Below are 14,655 nucleotides of genomic sequence, written 5' to 3' on the forward strand. Positions count from 1 at the left end.
TCTTGTATATGAGTTTCCCTGCTCCTTTACAATTACATTTAAGTAGCTTCATTACCAAAACTAGATTTTAGAAAGGCCTAATATGTTAGAAAATAAATCTCACAAAAGTTTGAAAATAATATAATTTAGTTTAGTTGAACCTTACCATATCACAATGTTCTGCTTTAGCTCCCAGTCCAAACCTAGTTCCTTCCTATTTTGGATTTCAGACGTTTCTAACAAGGCCATTTAATTTTTCTCCTCTACGTCAAATCTGCATCTACTTGTTTTACTGAATGAGTGGAATATAAAAAAAGATGATGTAATTTTCTTTAGATAAATGAAGAGTAAAATTCGAGGAAGCACTGTCGTCTGTCCTAAGGCCATAAGTGCATTATGTCCACGTCTTGAATATCATTTACAGTTTCAGTCTCAAAGTTCTGCTTGAAAATAAGGGTATTTGTAAAAGGCCAGCAAGTTTGTGTGGGAAAACATCAGAGTAGAACTTGAACAATCTAGACCTTGTAAGCTTGGAAAAGGATTGAGTAGGAACAGAGATCTGTGAACTGCTGAATGGTGTGAGGAAGCTGAGTAGGGAGCAGCTATTACCACTTTTATCACAGTATGAGAACAGATGAAGTTCTGTGGCAGCACTTACAGAAAAAGAGAAATTACGTTTTAATGTGTTTTGTTTTGTTTTTCTTTGTGAATGATAGAAAAACCAGAAGATTCTGTAATAGTGAAACTGGTGGTGAGCTTACTGCAGCTGTCCAAGAAGGCATTTAATCATGCAGGTGAAAAAGCAGTGCTGGGTAAGTTAATTAGTCTCACAGATCACCTAGGGCTGTCATTGCAAATGAAGATTTGAAACTATGGCTGTTCTCAGTGTTACTTCCCAATGCTGTTTTGCCTTTGCTGCTAGAGGTAACCATCATTAGGATGGTTAGAATGAATCTTCTTTTCAGTCACTGCATATAACAATTTAGACTAATACTGTAAATTTAAATCAGTTTAGACCCTAGTCTCTTTTATACTCATGAAGACACCTGCCATTATACAGGTCACTTAAGTAGGTTGAAAAATAGTAAGAAAAATGGAAGAGAATTTACCTGAAAATTTGAAAGGCATATTTTAGTGGAAATCAAAATAATTATTGTCCATCTTAAAGCCTCTCATGTATTATTAAATTTATTCTCACCATTTATGTTGAACACCTGATTGTTGTTGAGTCCAATGTACCAATGTCAAAATACAAATCTGCTTTTCCCAAAGTGGGAATTCCTTCCATGAAGGTGATGTTTACTGAGATGAGATGTCTAAAACAGCTAGATACACAAATCATGAGAACATTTGCCTTAATATATATATGTCTAAAGTACTAATAATCGATTATTGCAATTGCAGCTCACATTGACTTCAGTATGATACAACACTCTGCAGCACCTCTGCAAGCTGTATGTTTCAGCCCTTTCTGCATTGTGTTTCTTTAGATGATGTGTTAAACTTAATCCAAAACACAACCTGAGTATCTTCAGTTTGCTCTGGTTGTTAAAAGCAATATTGTAGAAGATGGAAATGTTATCAAGTGTGGCAAGTAGAAAGGAAAAAACAGGGAAATAAATATTGATTCCTTTCTAATGAAAATTAATATCCCCCTCTTTTAGAAACTATGTTCAAAGTCAAGGTCATTTTTTTCCTTGTATGTAGTCTTGTGTTTTAGGGAATGAAAAAATGATTTCCCTTAGTGGCTGTGATTCTGACCTTTTGCACTTACCTGATTTGGATACAAGCAAAAATAAAATCTGTGTCTGATTTAATCTGCAAAATCCAGAGCAATATACATTTTGAGAAAACTGAATTAGAAAGCATAACTGTATTATTTATGAGGATTAAGCTGTGAAACACGCACGTGATTTTAATCATAAAGCTCCTGAAGTGATTATTTATAAAAGTTTGCAGCTTTTAACCTCATAATAATGAGCTCATAACAATGGTTTGTACTAATTGACTAGTCACAGCATTTTTTTTAGGGTCAAACCTTGTTTTAATGTGTGTAAAAATATAAAATTACTTTCATTTGCAGAGGCTGTTGGAAGTTGCTTGGGAGAAATAGGTCCCATGGATTTTTCTACCATAGCTCTTCGGCATGCTGAAAACGCACTGGATTCTAAAGCAGCAGACTTACTTGAAGATAAAAAGCTTCAGTGGGTCTTTATAATGTTAACTCAAATAAATACTGCTTTAACAGATAATTCGTGAGTATATTTATTTATTTAATTTATTCAGTCCAAAGTTTAATAGGGGCTGTTAAGCTGTATGTTGCTGATATCTGAGTAACACCTCTGAAAGTGCATTTGGTTCATACCTGTTAACACACAACCATGTGATTCCTCAAGGCTCAGATTACTTATCCAGTCAAGCTGGAAATTGTCTAATTAAACTTGAGCCAGAGAATCTCTTCTGTGCTGTAGAGGATAGCGATGTTGTAGAGTAAATACTGAGGCTTTGCTTTATAACAAGGTATGGGATGGTGTATTTTCAGGTTGCAGACGAGAAATTTCTTCTCAGAGTAGTTACACATTGGAACAGGTTGCCCAGGGAAGTGGGGGAGTCTCCATCCCTGGGGTGTTCAAGGAAAGGTTGGACATGGTGCTTTGGGACAGTGTTTAGTGGGTGACATTGGTGGCAAGGTAATAGTTGGACCAGATGATTTTGGAGGTCTTAAGGTCCAACCTTAATGATTCTATGCTTCTATTCTATGATTCTATGATCCTAGTCATGAAATTTTTTTGATGTGATGCACACGTTGTTAGATTATGGAATTCATTGCCTTGTGTGTTTATAAAGGTGATTTTGAAAATAAAATAGCTGAATGAAGTTATTAATAATGGCATTCTATATGTTGTTCTTTCAGTATTGATGTTAGAGCTGCTGCTGTTTCATGTTTGAAAAACATATTAGCCACCAAGTCTGGCACTGAATTTTGGGAAGTTTATAAAAAAAGAGGTGATCCCATGTTAATCTATCTACAGCCTTTCAGAATGTCTAGGAAAAAGGTACTTCTTCTAATATAGCTTATTTACACGATATGAGGGGTAGGGAAAGCATAGAAATAAAAAAAAAAAAAAAAAAAAAAAGTAAATTTGAAAACATTTTTGAGATCATCTTTGGTAAATCCAAGGGTTGACCTTTTCATCTGTCTTATTGCAGATGTTGTTGCTTTTGTACATCTGTTTTTCCTTTCTGTTTCACTATCTGGGGCTTCTTCAGATAGGAAATTACCAATGTGATGTTAGAAAGCTATGTGCTTTCATTACTATACTGATGATTTCTGTTTGCCTGCATAGAAATCTAATGCATTCTTTCTCAGAATTCCATCATTTGATGCAAAAACCTTGTGGAAAATAAGTCAGAAAAAAGGTTGCATAATTAACCATAAATCAGATATTTCCTGATTTTCAAACTTTTAATGTGAAACCTAAATGTGCTGTCTAATGTGGCCTTGTTGATATTATTTGTAAAGTTTTAATATTAATACTTTCAGATTTCCTTGTAAAACTTTACATTTACATGAACAAAGTCGATATTTTCAATCAGTTCATGCACAGTCAGTATTGTTCTAATATGTTTTAATCTGTGGAGATCGCAGTATGTTTTTTAAATGCTGTGTTTGTTTATATTTGCAATATATGTTTTTCTCTTCTAGTTTTTTGAACTACCAACTAACAATTCAGAGGCTTCTTTAGAAACTTTGGATGACGCAAACCTGTGGCTTCCTCTGGGAGAAAGTCACGAGACCTGGATCAAGAGCCTGACCCGTTCAATACTGGACAGTGGAGGTGTAAAAAATGAAGTTCTCCAGTTAATGAAGCCACTGTGTGAGGTGAGCTGAGTTATACACAGACTTCTGTGGGCTATGATGCACAAAATTATATGATTACTCAGGTTGATAACAAATAGTAATTTCTGCTGTTAAGTTACTACTTAACAGTAAATTAAGTACTTTGTAGTCAAGATACTGCACATAAAATACATTTTTGAATACAAGATTTGAGAGAGAATTGCAATCAGTTGAAGTATGTGTGACTAAACCGAATACTAGTATAGCTATATTGAGCGTTATATATTTTTGTATGTTACACGTTCATTCTTAAATGTTTGTTTTGAATAGTTTTCAGGTTTGTGTCTAAATTGATACATTTTAGTTCTTAGTTTTGTTGTACAGTAAGACAGTAGAATAGCTGTTAGGCTTTTTGAGTTTATTATAACCTGAGAAAGAAGGGCTTTTGGTTCTTTTTCTTAGCAGCTGTTCCCTAACTGCATTCTAGGTGAAAACAGACTTGTGTCAAACTTTGCTTCCATACCTGATTCACGATGTCCTTCTTCATGATTCAAATGAATCTTGGCGAAATCTTCTGTCAGCTCATGTCCAGAAGTTTTTTACAGCCTGTTGCAGATTTGTCTCTTCTAGTAGATCAGCTACACCTCCAAGTTCTGATTCAGGTAATGTCACAGTATTTTTCTTTCAGTGAGAATAGGGATCCTGGTTGTGAAGACTCTTCTGACTTCAAATACATGATGTGTACTTGTAGGTAGATAGAATTCAAGAAACTTCTGTCCAGTTGTTTGGTCAGTGGAGGTATCTGTCATTTTGAAGCTTATCATTGAAAGGACACAAGTGGTTTCTTCTGTATATCTCCTTTTATTATTCACAACTGGATAATGTTTCTTACTTGCTGAATTCAGATGTGTTGCAGTGTTGTATGCTGCAAGACTAAAACTTGGACTGTCTCTTAAAATCGCAAACAGGCAGTTAAGTTTCTTCCTTACTTAAAAGTGAATAAAGGCATTTTCACCTAGATTTTCCCTTTGGAAAAAAAGATTAACCCTTGCTTGAACATCTGTCCAATGTTGATGATGGTCTCCCTATACATTAAAGAGACTTGTTCCATTCCAGTAGAATGAAAGGAGGCTGTAATCCAAAATAACTGTAGCTGAGTTTGAGTAAATGCAATAAGTTCCATTCAAAAGAAAGTACTGCTTTGGAGTAGACAGAGAGCTATTGGACCTTCTTTTAGCCTGAGGATAAATGTTTGAATTGCTTTGTCTGGCTGGAATGTACCTTCTAATCCAGCAGACTGGTGTCCTTTCAGATTACATTGTGATTGGAGTGAGCAGAAATTTATGTAAAAAGATCTCTGTTATTATACAGCGGGAGTAGTCTAATATGACTGAACTCAATTCCAGGAGCTGAAATTGTATATTTCTCTTATTTGTGCATGGCCCTTAACACAAATACAATAACTTCAGATTAATATATATATATTTTGTGCAGTAGCTATTCTGCCATATCTTCCATACCTTCTGAGACTTACTTCTTCAATAACAAATCAGCAAAGGAATCAGTCTGTATAATGTCTTGTAGCCTCTTTACAGGCAAGTCATACAAGCTTTGGGTTGCTGAAGAGGTAAGTTCTACAAACTTGCAGTTAGTTCAGGGACTAATGATAGAGGTCTCTTCAAGCATTGTGCTTCTATGCAATGGATCTTACTGAAGCAATAAATGCAATATAAAGGACACTGTTATGACCCAAGTTCATTATTTTCTCTTTTTTGAAATATACATCCTAGAGCAAGAAAACCAGGTTTTCAGAAGTCTGGATAAAGTGTCTCGACGAACCATGCTTGCTGTTGTTAATTACTTAAGAAGGCAAAAGAGGTGAATTATGGCTTTCCAAAATGTTGCTTAACTTTAATTTTGACTGTTTTAAGGTCTGTTGATGTTCTAGATTAAAAAAGAAAAATCGGATAGAGAACATTGCTTAAAAGAATAAAGATCTAGTAGTAACCTTACATTTATTATAGAATAATATGGCTAGCTTTAAATGATAATAACTATGCTGAAAGAGTTTTCAGAAAACTTCTTGCCTGATAAACTTCTTATGGTATGGGGTTGGGACTTGGGGACTAAAGTAGATTCAGTCTTTGGAAGGCTTTATAGTTGAGTTGGATTTATTTTGTTTAATGTTAAGTCTGTTACAACAGTATTAAAGTCTCTATTTAATCAGATCTGTTTCAGGTACAGTTTTTGATGACAGTTTCTGGCTAGATCTGAATTACCTTGAAGTTGCTGTAGCAGCACAGTCATGTGCTGCTCACTTCACAGCCTTGCTCTATGCAGAAATCTACACAGACAAGATAAATATAGACAAACAGCAAGAAAGGTACAAGGCTTGAAGATTTCAGTTTCTTGACATTCCTAGTAAAATGGATCATGTTTTATGTTTCCCAGTAGTATTTTGTTGTGTAAAAAGCTATGGAAACTTCAGAATAAATGCTCAGGCATGTGTACTGACCTTGAAAATACTCTTAGTCCTTCAAAGTGATCCCAACCTTCCTAGTTTGCTAGCTATGTCACATTTGAAATTGTGGCATTTTAATTACTAACCAGAAAGTGTTCTGTGTGTGTGTGTTCTGGAGGAAATTAGATCAAGCTAGTGCTTCTGGATACCAAGAAGTATTTAATCTCACTTTCCAAATGGAACGCTTTTCAGATTTTATTTCAGGAAATTAATAGTGTACTACTGGTCAAATTATGTCCAAAAGTGAAACAAGGGGGAAAGAAACCACAGACCCTTGACCAGAATTGTATGGTTTTAATTTTCATAATGTCATAATTTCTAGTGTATAACTGGTCCTCTGCTGATCTGTGTAGAGGGAACTTTCTTATATAATGCACAATTACCTTTATCTTCTAGTCTAACAAGATCCAAATATGGAACTAATTTACTAGCTTTGGTTTTGCAACAAATAACTCTAGTCAGTGAACATAAAACAAAAGTATGGTTGTAAGCATAGATATTATATAGTTATTGTTTCACAGAAGAGAGCATTCTTGCTTCAGGAATTCACAAAAACACATTAGCAATTTGATTTAATAAAAATTAAACATTACAATTGTTCCTTCCTCTCCTCCCCCAAAAACAAAACAAAAACAAGCCACAAAGCATTGATGTTGAAATCCCTTGATATGGATATTCTTGGTTCTACTTTGCCATTCTGGTAAATGCCATTCTGCCATTTTGAGTAACCTGGGAATGTGACAGGCTCAATTTTGTGTTTGGTATATGTACCCCTTAATTCTAAAGTGTTTTTTCAGCACTACTTTAATTATTTGTGTGAAATTTCATTTAACTTTACTGGTTCAAACATTTCTTGTAGGTCTTTTAAAAAAGCTAAAAGTTTGACATTTGAAGATGAAAGTCAAAGAACAGCTATTACTATCCTGAGTGAAAAAAGTAAAGAAACTGGCATAAGCTTACAGGTATATATGTTTATGTGCTTAATAATCTGCAAACCTTCTTATATAATCACAATTAACAGTAGGTCTCATCTGAGCTGAAGGCTGTATTTGAAAGTCCTACCTATGCTCTAATTCAAAGTGAACTCAGTGGCCTTAACAGACAAGTTAAATCAAGTATTAGTTCATATAAAACACTAACTGACAGGTAAACTTTCACTCACAGCAAAACAGACTGTTTCCCAAGCAAATCGACCTTATGGTGGTAACCAGTAAAGTAGTTTTTTTTGTTGTTGTTCTGTCAGAGGGAATAGCTTATTTTAAAAAATAGTATGTAAGCTGGTGTAGAAAGTTATAATAATCACAACCATAGTAGCATGGTATCTACAAGTCTTATATAATACATAAAATCTTATTCAATAGCCTTGTCTAAGTTAGTTCTTTCCTTAGTTCGTTGTTCGAGAGCTGCATTTTTTTTTTAATATCGTAGCAGAGAAATTAGGTGGTCCTGAAGAGTTTTGCTACACTATGGAATTTTTCTTTCTGTGGTGATAACAGGTTCAGATATCACATATAGGAAAATTAAGCAATGATAACAATGTTAATGGAAGGGACCTTTATTTATAAATTTACATCATATGTATAAAACTCACTCAAACTAGTTCCAAGAGAGGTAATTCTTTGTTTTGTGGTCTTTGTTCTAGGATCTTCTCATGGACATCTATAAAAGCATTGGAGAGCCTGACAGTCTCTATGGCTGTGGTGGAGGAAGAATGTTACAGCCATTAGCACGGTATAACGCATTAATGGTCTTATGTTCTATAAATAATTGATTTCATTTCCTAGCAAGGAACTTAAATTGAAAACTTCTCCTTAACTTACAATAGGATAAGAACATATGAGCACGAAGCAGTATGGGAGAAGGCTCTTCTAACATATGACCTTGAGGCAACCCTCTCTCCATCTACTTGCCACGCAGGGATAATAGAGGTAATTTTATTTTATAATAGGAAATGAATGTAGGAATTGATATCCATTGTACTGTATAAAGTTATTCATATTAAAACTAAAATTGTTTTAGGACAAAGAAATCTCTTCAGTTATCAAGTTCAGTCCTCTCTCATTATAGGTAGCCAAACCGCATGATACAAGACAAATCAGCATTTGTCTGAAAACACCAAGGCTTACTGTCCTTTTGTCACTCACCCATTTTTCCATATCTTGGATCATGAATTTTGTGAAATATTTAAAAATGTTTTTCATTTTATACAAATTTTGGATAGCTCCTAAAATGATGAGATATAAAAAGTAATACAACTGGTTATTTTTATCATCTCATTATTTAAACATCTACATTACAGTAACTGTGTTACTGAAACTTGTATTTCTTATGAAATCAATACATAGAATTGATGTTGTCTTATTTTAATGTCTTAAAATATGTTGCTTTTTTACCCTTTTTTTGCTTTTTTATGATACTTATTTAATTAGTTTTACTGTTAGACATAATGGCTGCACGTGTAACCGGGATAAGCGATCACAATTAAAAAGTTATGGTCTTTGAATGGATAGAAATTAAAAAGTTGTAGGAAACTTTTTCAAATCTCCACTAGGAAAAATAGTTCCTTAGGAAGTAAAACCAGTTTTGGCTTACTGCTCACGAATGGTGGAATGGAGAAATGTCAGCAGATAGTTCATTTTGAACACATCATAGAAATTTTGTTTCCAGGAATGTCAGCCACAGTAGCAATGAAATAATCTTCCAAGGTGATTGGTATTAGTAGTGTGATTTAATAGTTATCTTATTAGAAGTTTTTTTGTGCTGTGTTTAGAAATACTTTTGGTTCTATCTTTCTTGCAAAGGTTTCTTTGTCACCAAAGGCAAAACAAATACTTTTAAAAAACAATTCAGTTTATCAAAGGAGGAAAAGCAACTTTCAGTAATTCTGTTAATTACAGGCTTTGCAGAATTTTGGGCTTTGCCACACTCTTTCCATGTATCTAAATGGACTGAAACATGAAAACACTGAGTGGTGTGCAGAACTACAGGAAATGCAATACCAGGCAGCGTGGAGGAATACGCAATGGGACCAAATCTCTTCTGTCAAGTAAATCAATTTATTTTTTTCATAGTTCTGTAAGTGAAAGGCAACTGTTTCAGTTCCAAGAAAAAAAAAAAAAAAAGACATTAGAATATCATTTCTGCGGTGCAAGTCACCTACTTTATTTTAGTCATTGAATTGAAAATCCATTGTTTTCACTTGGACCTATTTTGTTTGCACATCACTTTGTTATCCTCAATAACTATGCAGTTGATTCTTCTTTTTGTTTGCTCCTAACTATCTCTTAATGCTCTTCCTAAGTGAAATTTTACACTTTTTACTCATATAGTAAATGTGTCTTAATTATATATGAGGGATGGATACTTTTTAATGTTTAATGTATAAACAAATGGGAAGGATAATAGTAAGCCATGAGAGGTCTTCAAAAACTGAATTAGAAGACAGCAGTGTTGATTCATGACTACTGCACTGTAAGAAGCAATCTCTTCCTTTGTGTCATGTTCTATACCTAGCATTAGTTATTTCATACGACTGGTCAGGATATAACCACAGAATGGCTGAGGTTGGAAGGAACCTCTGGGGGCCATCTGGTCCAATCTCTGCTCAAGCAGAGACTCCTACAGCAGGTTGCCCAGGTATGTTCAGGCAGCTTTTGAGTATCTCCAAGGAGATACATCCCATATCTTTCAGCGTAATGCCATGAGAATTGTTAGGATTAACTTTTTATTGTGATGTTGGTTTTGTCTTATTATATAACTGTATACATATACTCCAGCACTCCAAACATTTTGACAATTATTGTTTTTTCTTTGTTTTAAAAGAACAGATTGTGTTTATAAAATACTAAATTACTTTGAAATGTAAAGGGTTACTTTGTAATTTTTTATCACGTGAAACAGCAGTTCATCCAGCCACGGAAAAATGTACTGGCAAAATATTCATCATAAAGCTAAAATTGAATGCTTTGCAGAGAAATACAGTTTCCTTTTCATTTTTAAGTTATTTTTGTTTTATTTTTTTCTTTAAGAGATGAGATGGAAGGATTGGGGTACCACAAGTCATTGTATGATGCTCTTCAGTCTTTACGAGATAAGGAATTCTCTGCTTTTTATGACATTCTTAAAGATGCAAGGTAAAAAACAAACAAACATGTCAACATTCTGCCCTTACAGAAAGGGGCAGGGGTAAGGCAGAGGGGGAAGGAGAGATGGTAGTCACAAGTTACATAAAAAAACACTTGGGGTGGTTCTGTGGGCTTAAATGAAGATTCATTCATAGAATAAAATCAGTTCTTCTGGTCTGCAACTTAAATTCTAGTTGTTGTTTTTTTTTATCATGAATTTATCTTTTGTGCATATACAATTTGCGTGTTAATTGAGATTCATTTCTAGTATGCATTTTTTACTTCCTCTGAAATGGATTTGAATGCTTACTTGTCTTTTTCAAGTCAGTTATAACACGTGCCTTGGAGTTTATAAATATGTTTATCATGTTTTCACTTATTGACAAATTTAATTTTTTGAACTTCAATGGTATTACAAAATAATTCCAGACAGAATGGATTTGCTGTTTAATTTCTTCTCACTGTGGAAATTGTTATGGATATTTGTAATTCTTTGTGGATACTGGAAAAAAAAATCTCTGTTAAATCCATAGGGTGAATGAAGTGGAAGAGCTATGCAGAGGCAGTCTCGAGTCTGTGTATTCTTTATATCCAACTCTTTGCAGACTACAGCTAATTGGAGAGTTGGAAAATATAGGTCCGGTATTTTCCAGGTATTTGTTACGCATTGTTTTGTCCTGCTTTTTCAGTTTTCTGTATGTTTGATAACCGAGTCTAGCACACAAATAAAACGACTTCATCAAATTTTATTCCTGGGCATCTCATATTCCATCTTAAAAACTGTATAGATTTTATCTTTAGGACAGGAAGACAAATCCAGATCCTCTTTATTTCCAGGCTGGATTTATTCCTGGTCTAGTTTTAATTACTTGATACTATGTCAATATTGTATTTTAAGTAATTGCTTTCTTTCCTTTGTTTTGAGTTCCCTGGTGCACCCCAAGGCTGCAACCATATCTCTCAGCCTTTGGTTTGCTAAAATGACTAAGTCAACCTCCACTAGTTTCCTTTCTGGCACTGTTTTCTATTTCCTTGATCATCCCCACGGTTCTATTGAATGTTATTTCAGTTTGAATCACTTTTGTAGTGGACCAGTATTATCATCAGTGTTCTAGCTGAATTCTTAACATTGCTTTTTAATAGTGCTATTAACATTGCCTTTTTCTGCCATAGTTGTATCAGCTTGATAACTTACAGTCATTCTACAGACATCTGACCTTATGAACCTTTGGTATTTACAGTTAATGAACTGTCTAAGAAAGTCATACATACAATGGCAACCTATATGGCACAGTTTTTAATTTATTCTTAGTTTGATCTGTATTTAACTTATAGAACAAAATAAGAATCCTTTTGATGATTTTTAATGCTTAATCAAGAATGTTTACAGCAGGGTTTTAGGGACTCTTTCTTGTCTTAGAACTGTAGATTGTAAACTACCTCTGTACTTTACTGTTGTTACTCATCTTGCGTTTCACAAATATTTAGCAGGAATTGATAACAGATCTTTTCCATTTTGGTAATAACTGCAGATCTTCTACTACTCAACAACTGAATGATATTTATTTGAAATGGCAGAGACAGTCCTGTCTTCTCAAGGATAGTGACTTCCGTTTCCAGGAACCCATCATGGCTCTGCGCACTGTAATTTTGGAGATCTTGCTTGAAAAGGAGGGTGAAAATACTAAAAGAGAATGTATTAAAGACATCCTTACTAAGCATCTAGTGGAGCTCTCTAAATTGTCAAGATCTGCTAATAATACACAGGTAACAAATTCCAGGAAAGATCAGTGATGGATGCTTAGGTTTTTAGTGTATCAAATAACTTGATTTTTCAACAGTACTGAAGTTTAGCTGTATTGTAAGTTTATTCAATGAATCAATTTTTTGTAGACTTAAAATATGTAGAACTTACTCATTAATTGTATTTATTGTCATGTTTTCTAATTTTTTCTCATAGTTATAAGCCAGTCTCTGAAGTAGATAATACTAAGATGAAATTGTTTACCAAAGAATGCTCTTATAGCTCTATTAGTTCATTTTAGTACAGTTTTATATATCCAGCTTTCACTTGCATCATGTTGCTCTAGTGTCCCAGATTAAAGCTGCAGAAAGAACTCTGTTGGATCTGTATATTGAGTGTTGTTTTTGAGGATTTATATCCCCAAGGCACCATTGCATTGTGTTAAATATCTCTCTGTGAATGACTTAATGGGATTTGCAGTAACAGTGGTTTCTGCAGCTGCTAATGCTGAAAAATCCATTTAAGATCCAGAGTCAACCTTGGCTCATTCTTGCTAGTGTGTCTACAAGTAGTAACACATCAAGAATTTATAGAGCAACAATATCCTCCAAGAACCTCTGAATGAAGTAATTCCAGATAAATATATAACTTGGAAATGTGTTCAACACTTCAAATACGTGAAAGTACATTAAAATTTGATTTCAGGAAGTTTCCAACTCTCTTTGTGCATAATGGTGTCATCAGTAGAAAGTTGCCTTTGATTTCATAAACTGAGAGGTTTACTCAGTGCCTCTGGAATTATCTGGGAATTATTCTTAATAATTTTTTTTATCTCATGCCTGCCCATTTGGGATGGCATCAGCCATCAACACAGTGCTGATGACTGGCCTGTAAGAGCCTAAACAGAAGTTCCTATTTTTTCACTTAGGTTTTCAATTCCAGAAAAAAGATTAAAATTGAGGTGCTATAATTGGGGAAGATTAAAAGGTTCTGGAAGATCAAGCCAGTGTGTTTCTGGAAACACTATAATTCCAGGCTTTTCAGTGTTGTAGGGCATGGATAACTTTTGGAACATACTTCTGGACCTTACCAGTCTTTCAAACCATGTGATGATAACTCTTGCCTTTTGGCATGCCACTAGCTGGCAGAATGAAGTGTCTGAATGTACGAAAGTTTTGGAGGAAGCATTCTTCACAATTAATGGCTTTTCTTTGTCTTTGTTGCCACTACTATCCATTAGGAGGAGTAGAGTGCCATACGGAATCATCACACTGACCACTAATTGAAGTACTCAAACTTAAATTTTTATTTACAAGCATTCTTACATTTTAATTATTTACCTTATGTAAAATGCTTATTTAAAAGTTTGAATGATGTGGTTGTTAGTTGCACGGCTTGTGAAAATACGTTAGCCTCAATCTTCGACGTGGTTAAAAATAGTTTGGTCTTCTTGCTATCGTGTAGTGATGCTTGATTACTGAATAATAAGGATGTTATTTCACCAGTAGTATGAGTAAAGAGGTAGATATATAAACAGATTAATATATGATGGTCACATTTTTTGCATTATTTTTCTTAGGTCTCTTTCAACATAATAATTGTGTATTTATCATTTTAGCTTAGTGATTATTTCAGCAGATATTGGTTGTAGAGTTTCTGTACCTTATATTTCCAAATAATCTAAAATGTTAAATGTTAATAGTTCATTTTGGGGTTTGTGAAGTTCAATTCCATATTCTCTTTTTGTTGCAAGTTGGGATTGTCTGCAAATTTGTAGAATGATGACTTCATCTCTTTCTTCAAAATACATTCCTACCATTAGATAGAATGTGCTGCACATGTAGAGCAAATTAAGATGGAGTTTAAAAACAAAATTTGCTTTAAGATCCATGTATTTGACTTAAAGAATTGTTGATGATCATGTATTATTTTTTCTGTTTCAGCTTCCAGAAAGAGCTATGTTTCAGATCAAACAATATAATACAAAGCAATATGAAGTTTGTGAATGGCAACTAGAAGAAGCTCAGGTTTTCTGGGCTAAAAAGGAAGAGAGTCTTGCACTGAATATTCTTAAAGGACTGATAAAAAAATTAGATGCTGATTGGTTTCAGGTATGTGCTATATAGTGTGTTAATTTATGGCAATTAAATTATTGAAAATTGTATTGCCTCTTTCTGAAGCGTTTCCTTGAAACTGTAATAGTGTACATGTTTCTGTTACAGGAAGAGTTGTGTAAAGGATTTTATCTCTTGTCTTTATTGTGCAAAAAAATTATATGTGTGTATATATATATATATTATTATTATATATTATATATAATATTATATTATATTATATATTATATATATTATTATATATATATATTATATGTGTGTATATATATATATAAAGAAGACACTAATGATACATTTTATGGTAAAGAAACACTCCTCCATTGCAGGCATTT

General features: G+C 33.8%; 1 protein-coding gene across 3 annotated transcripts in view; it reads left to right on the forward strand.

Annotated features, from left to right (window-relative positions):
• ATM (ATM serine/threonine kinase) overlaps nucleotides 1-14,655 on the forward strand; it is a 76,703-nt gene that overhangs the window by 41,361 nt on the left and 20,687 nt on the right. For 2 of the 3 annotated variants that reach the window (XM_082762662.1, XM_082762663.1), the window contains exons 33-47: nucleotides 696-791; nucleotides 2,063-2,234; nucleotides 2,894-3,035; nucleotides 3,686-3,862; nucleotides 4,308-4,482; nucleotides 5,611-5,698; nucleotides 6,048-6,203; nucleotides 7,201-7,303; nucleotides 7,984-8,072; nucleotides 8,167-8,269; nucleotides 9,239-9,387; nucleotides 10,370-10,474; nucleotides 10,999-11,118; nucleotides 11,998-12,232; nucleotides 14,153-14,320. In XM_082762662.1, coding sequence (XP_082618788.1) covers nucleotides 696-791; nucleotides 2,063-2,234; nucleotides 2,894-3,035; nucleotides 3,686-3,862; nucleotides 4,308-4,482; nucleotides 5,611-5,698; nucleotides 6,048-6,203; nucleotides 7,201-7,303; nucleotides 7,984-8,072; nucleotides 8,167-8,269; nucleotides 9,239-9,387; nucleotides 10,370-10,474; nucleotides 10,999-11,118; nucleotides 11,998-12,232; nucleotides 14,153-14,320 — 2,078 coding nt within the window. The remainder of the gene's footprint in view (nucleotides 1-695; nucleotides 792-2,062; nucleotides 2,235-2,893; nucleotides 3,036-3,685; nucleotides 3,863-4,307; nucleotides 4,483-5,610; nucleotides 5,699-6,047; nucleotides 6,204-7,200; nucleotides 7,304-7,983; nucleotides 8,073-8,166; nucleotides 8,270-9,238; nucleotides 9,388-10,369; nucleotides 10,475-10,998; nucleotides 11,119-11,997; nucleotides 12,233-14,152; nucleotides 14,321-14,655) is intronic. The other variant, XM_082762664.1, reaches the window with a different exon arrangement.

This window comes from Aythya marila, assembly GCF_965140915.1.
Source record: "Aythya marila genome assembly, chromosome: 1".
Classification (NCBI taxonomy): Eukaryota; Metazoa; Chordata; class Aves; order Anseriformes; family Anatidae; genus Aythya; species Aythya marila.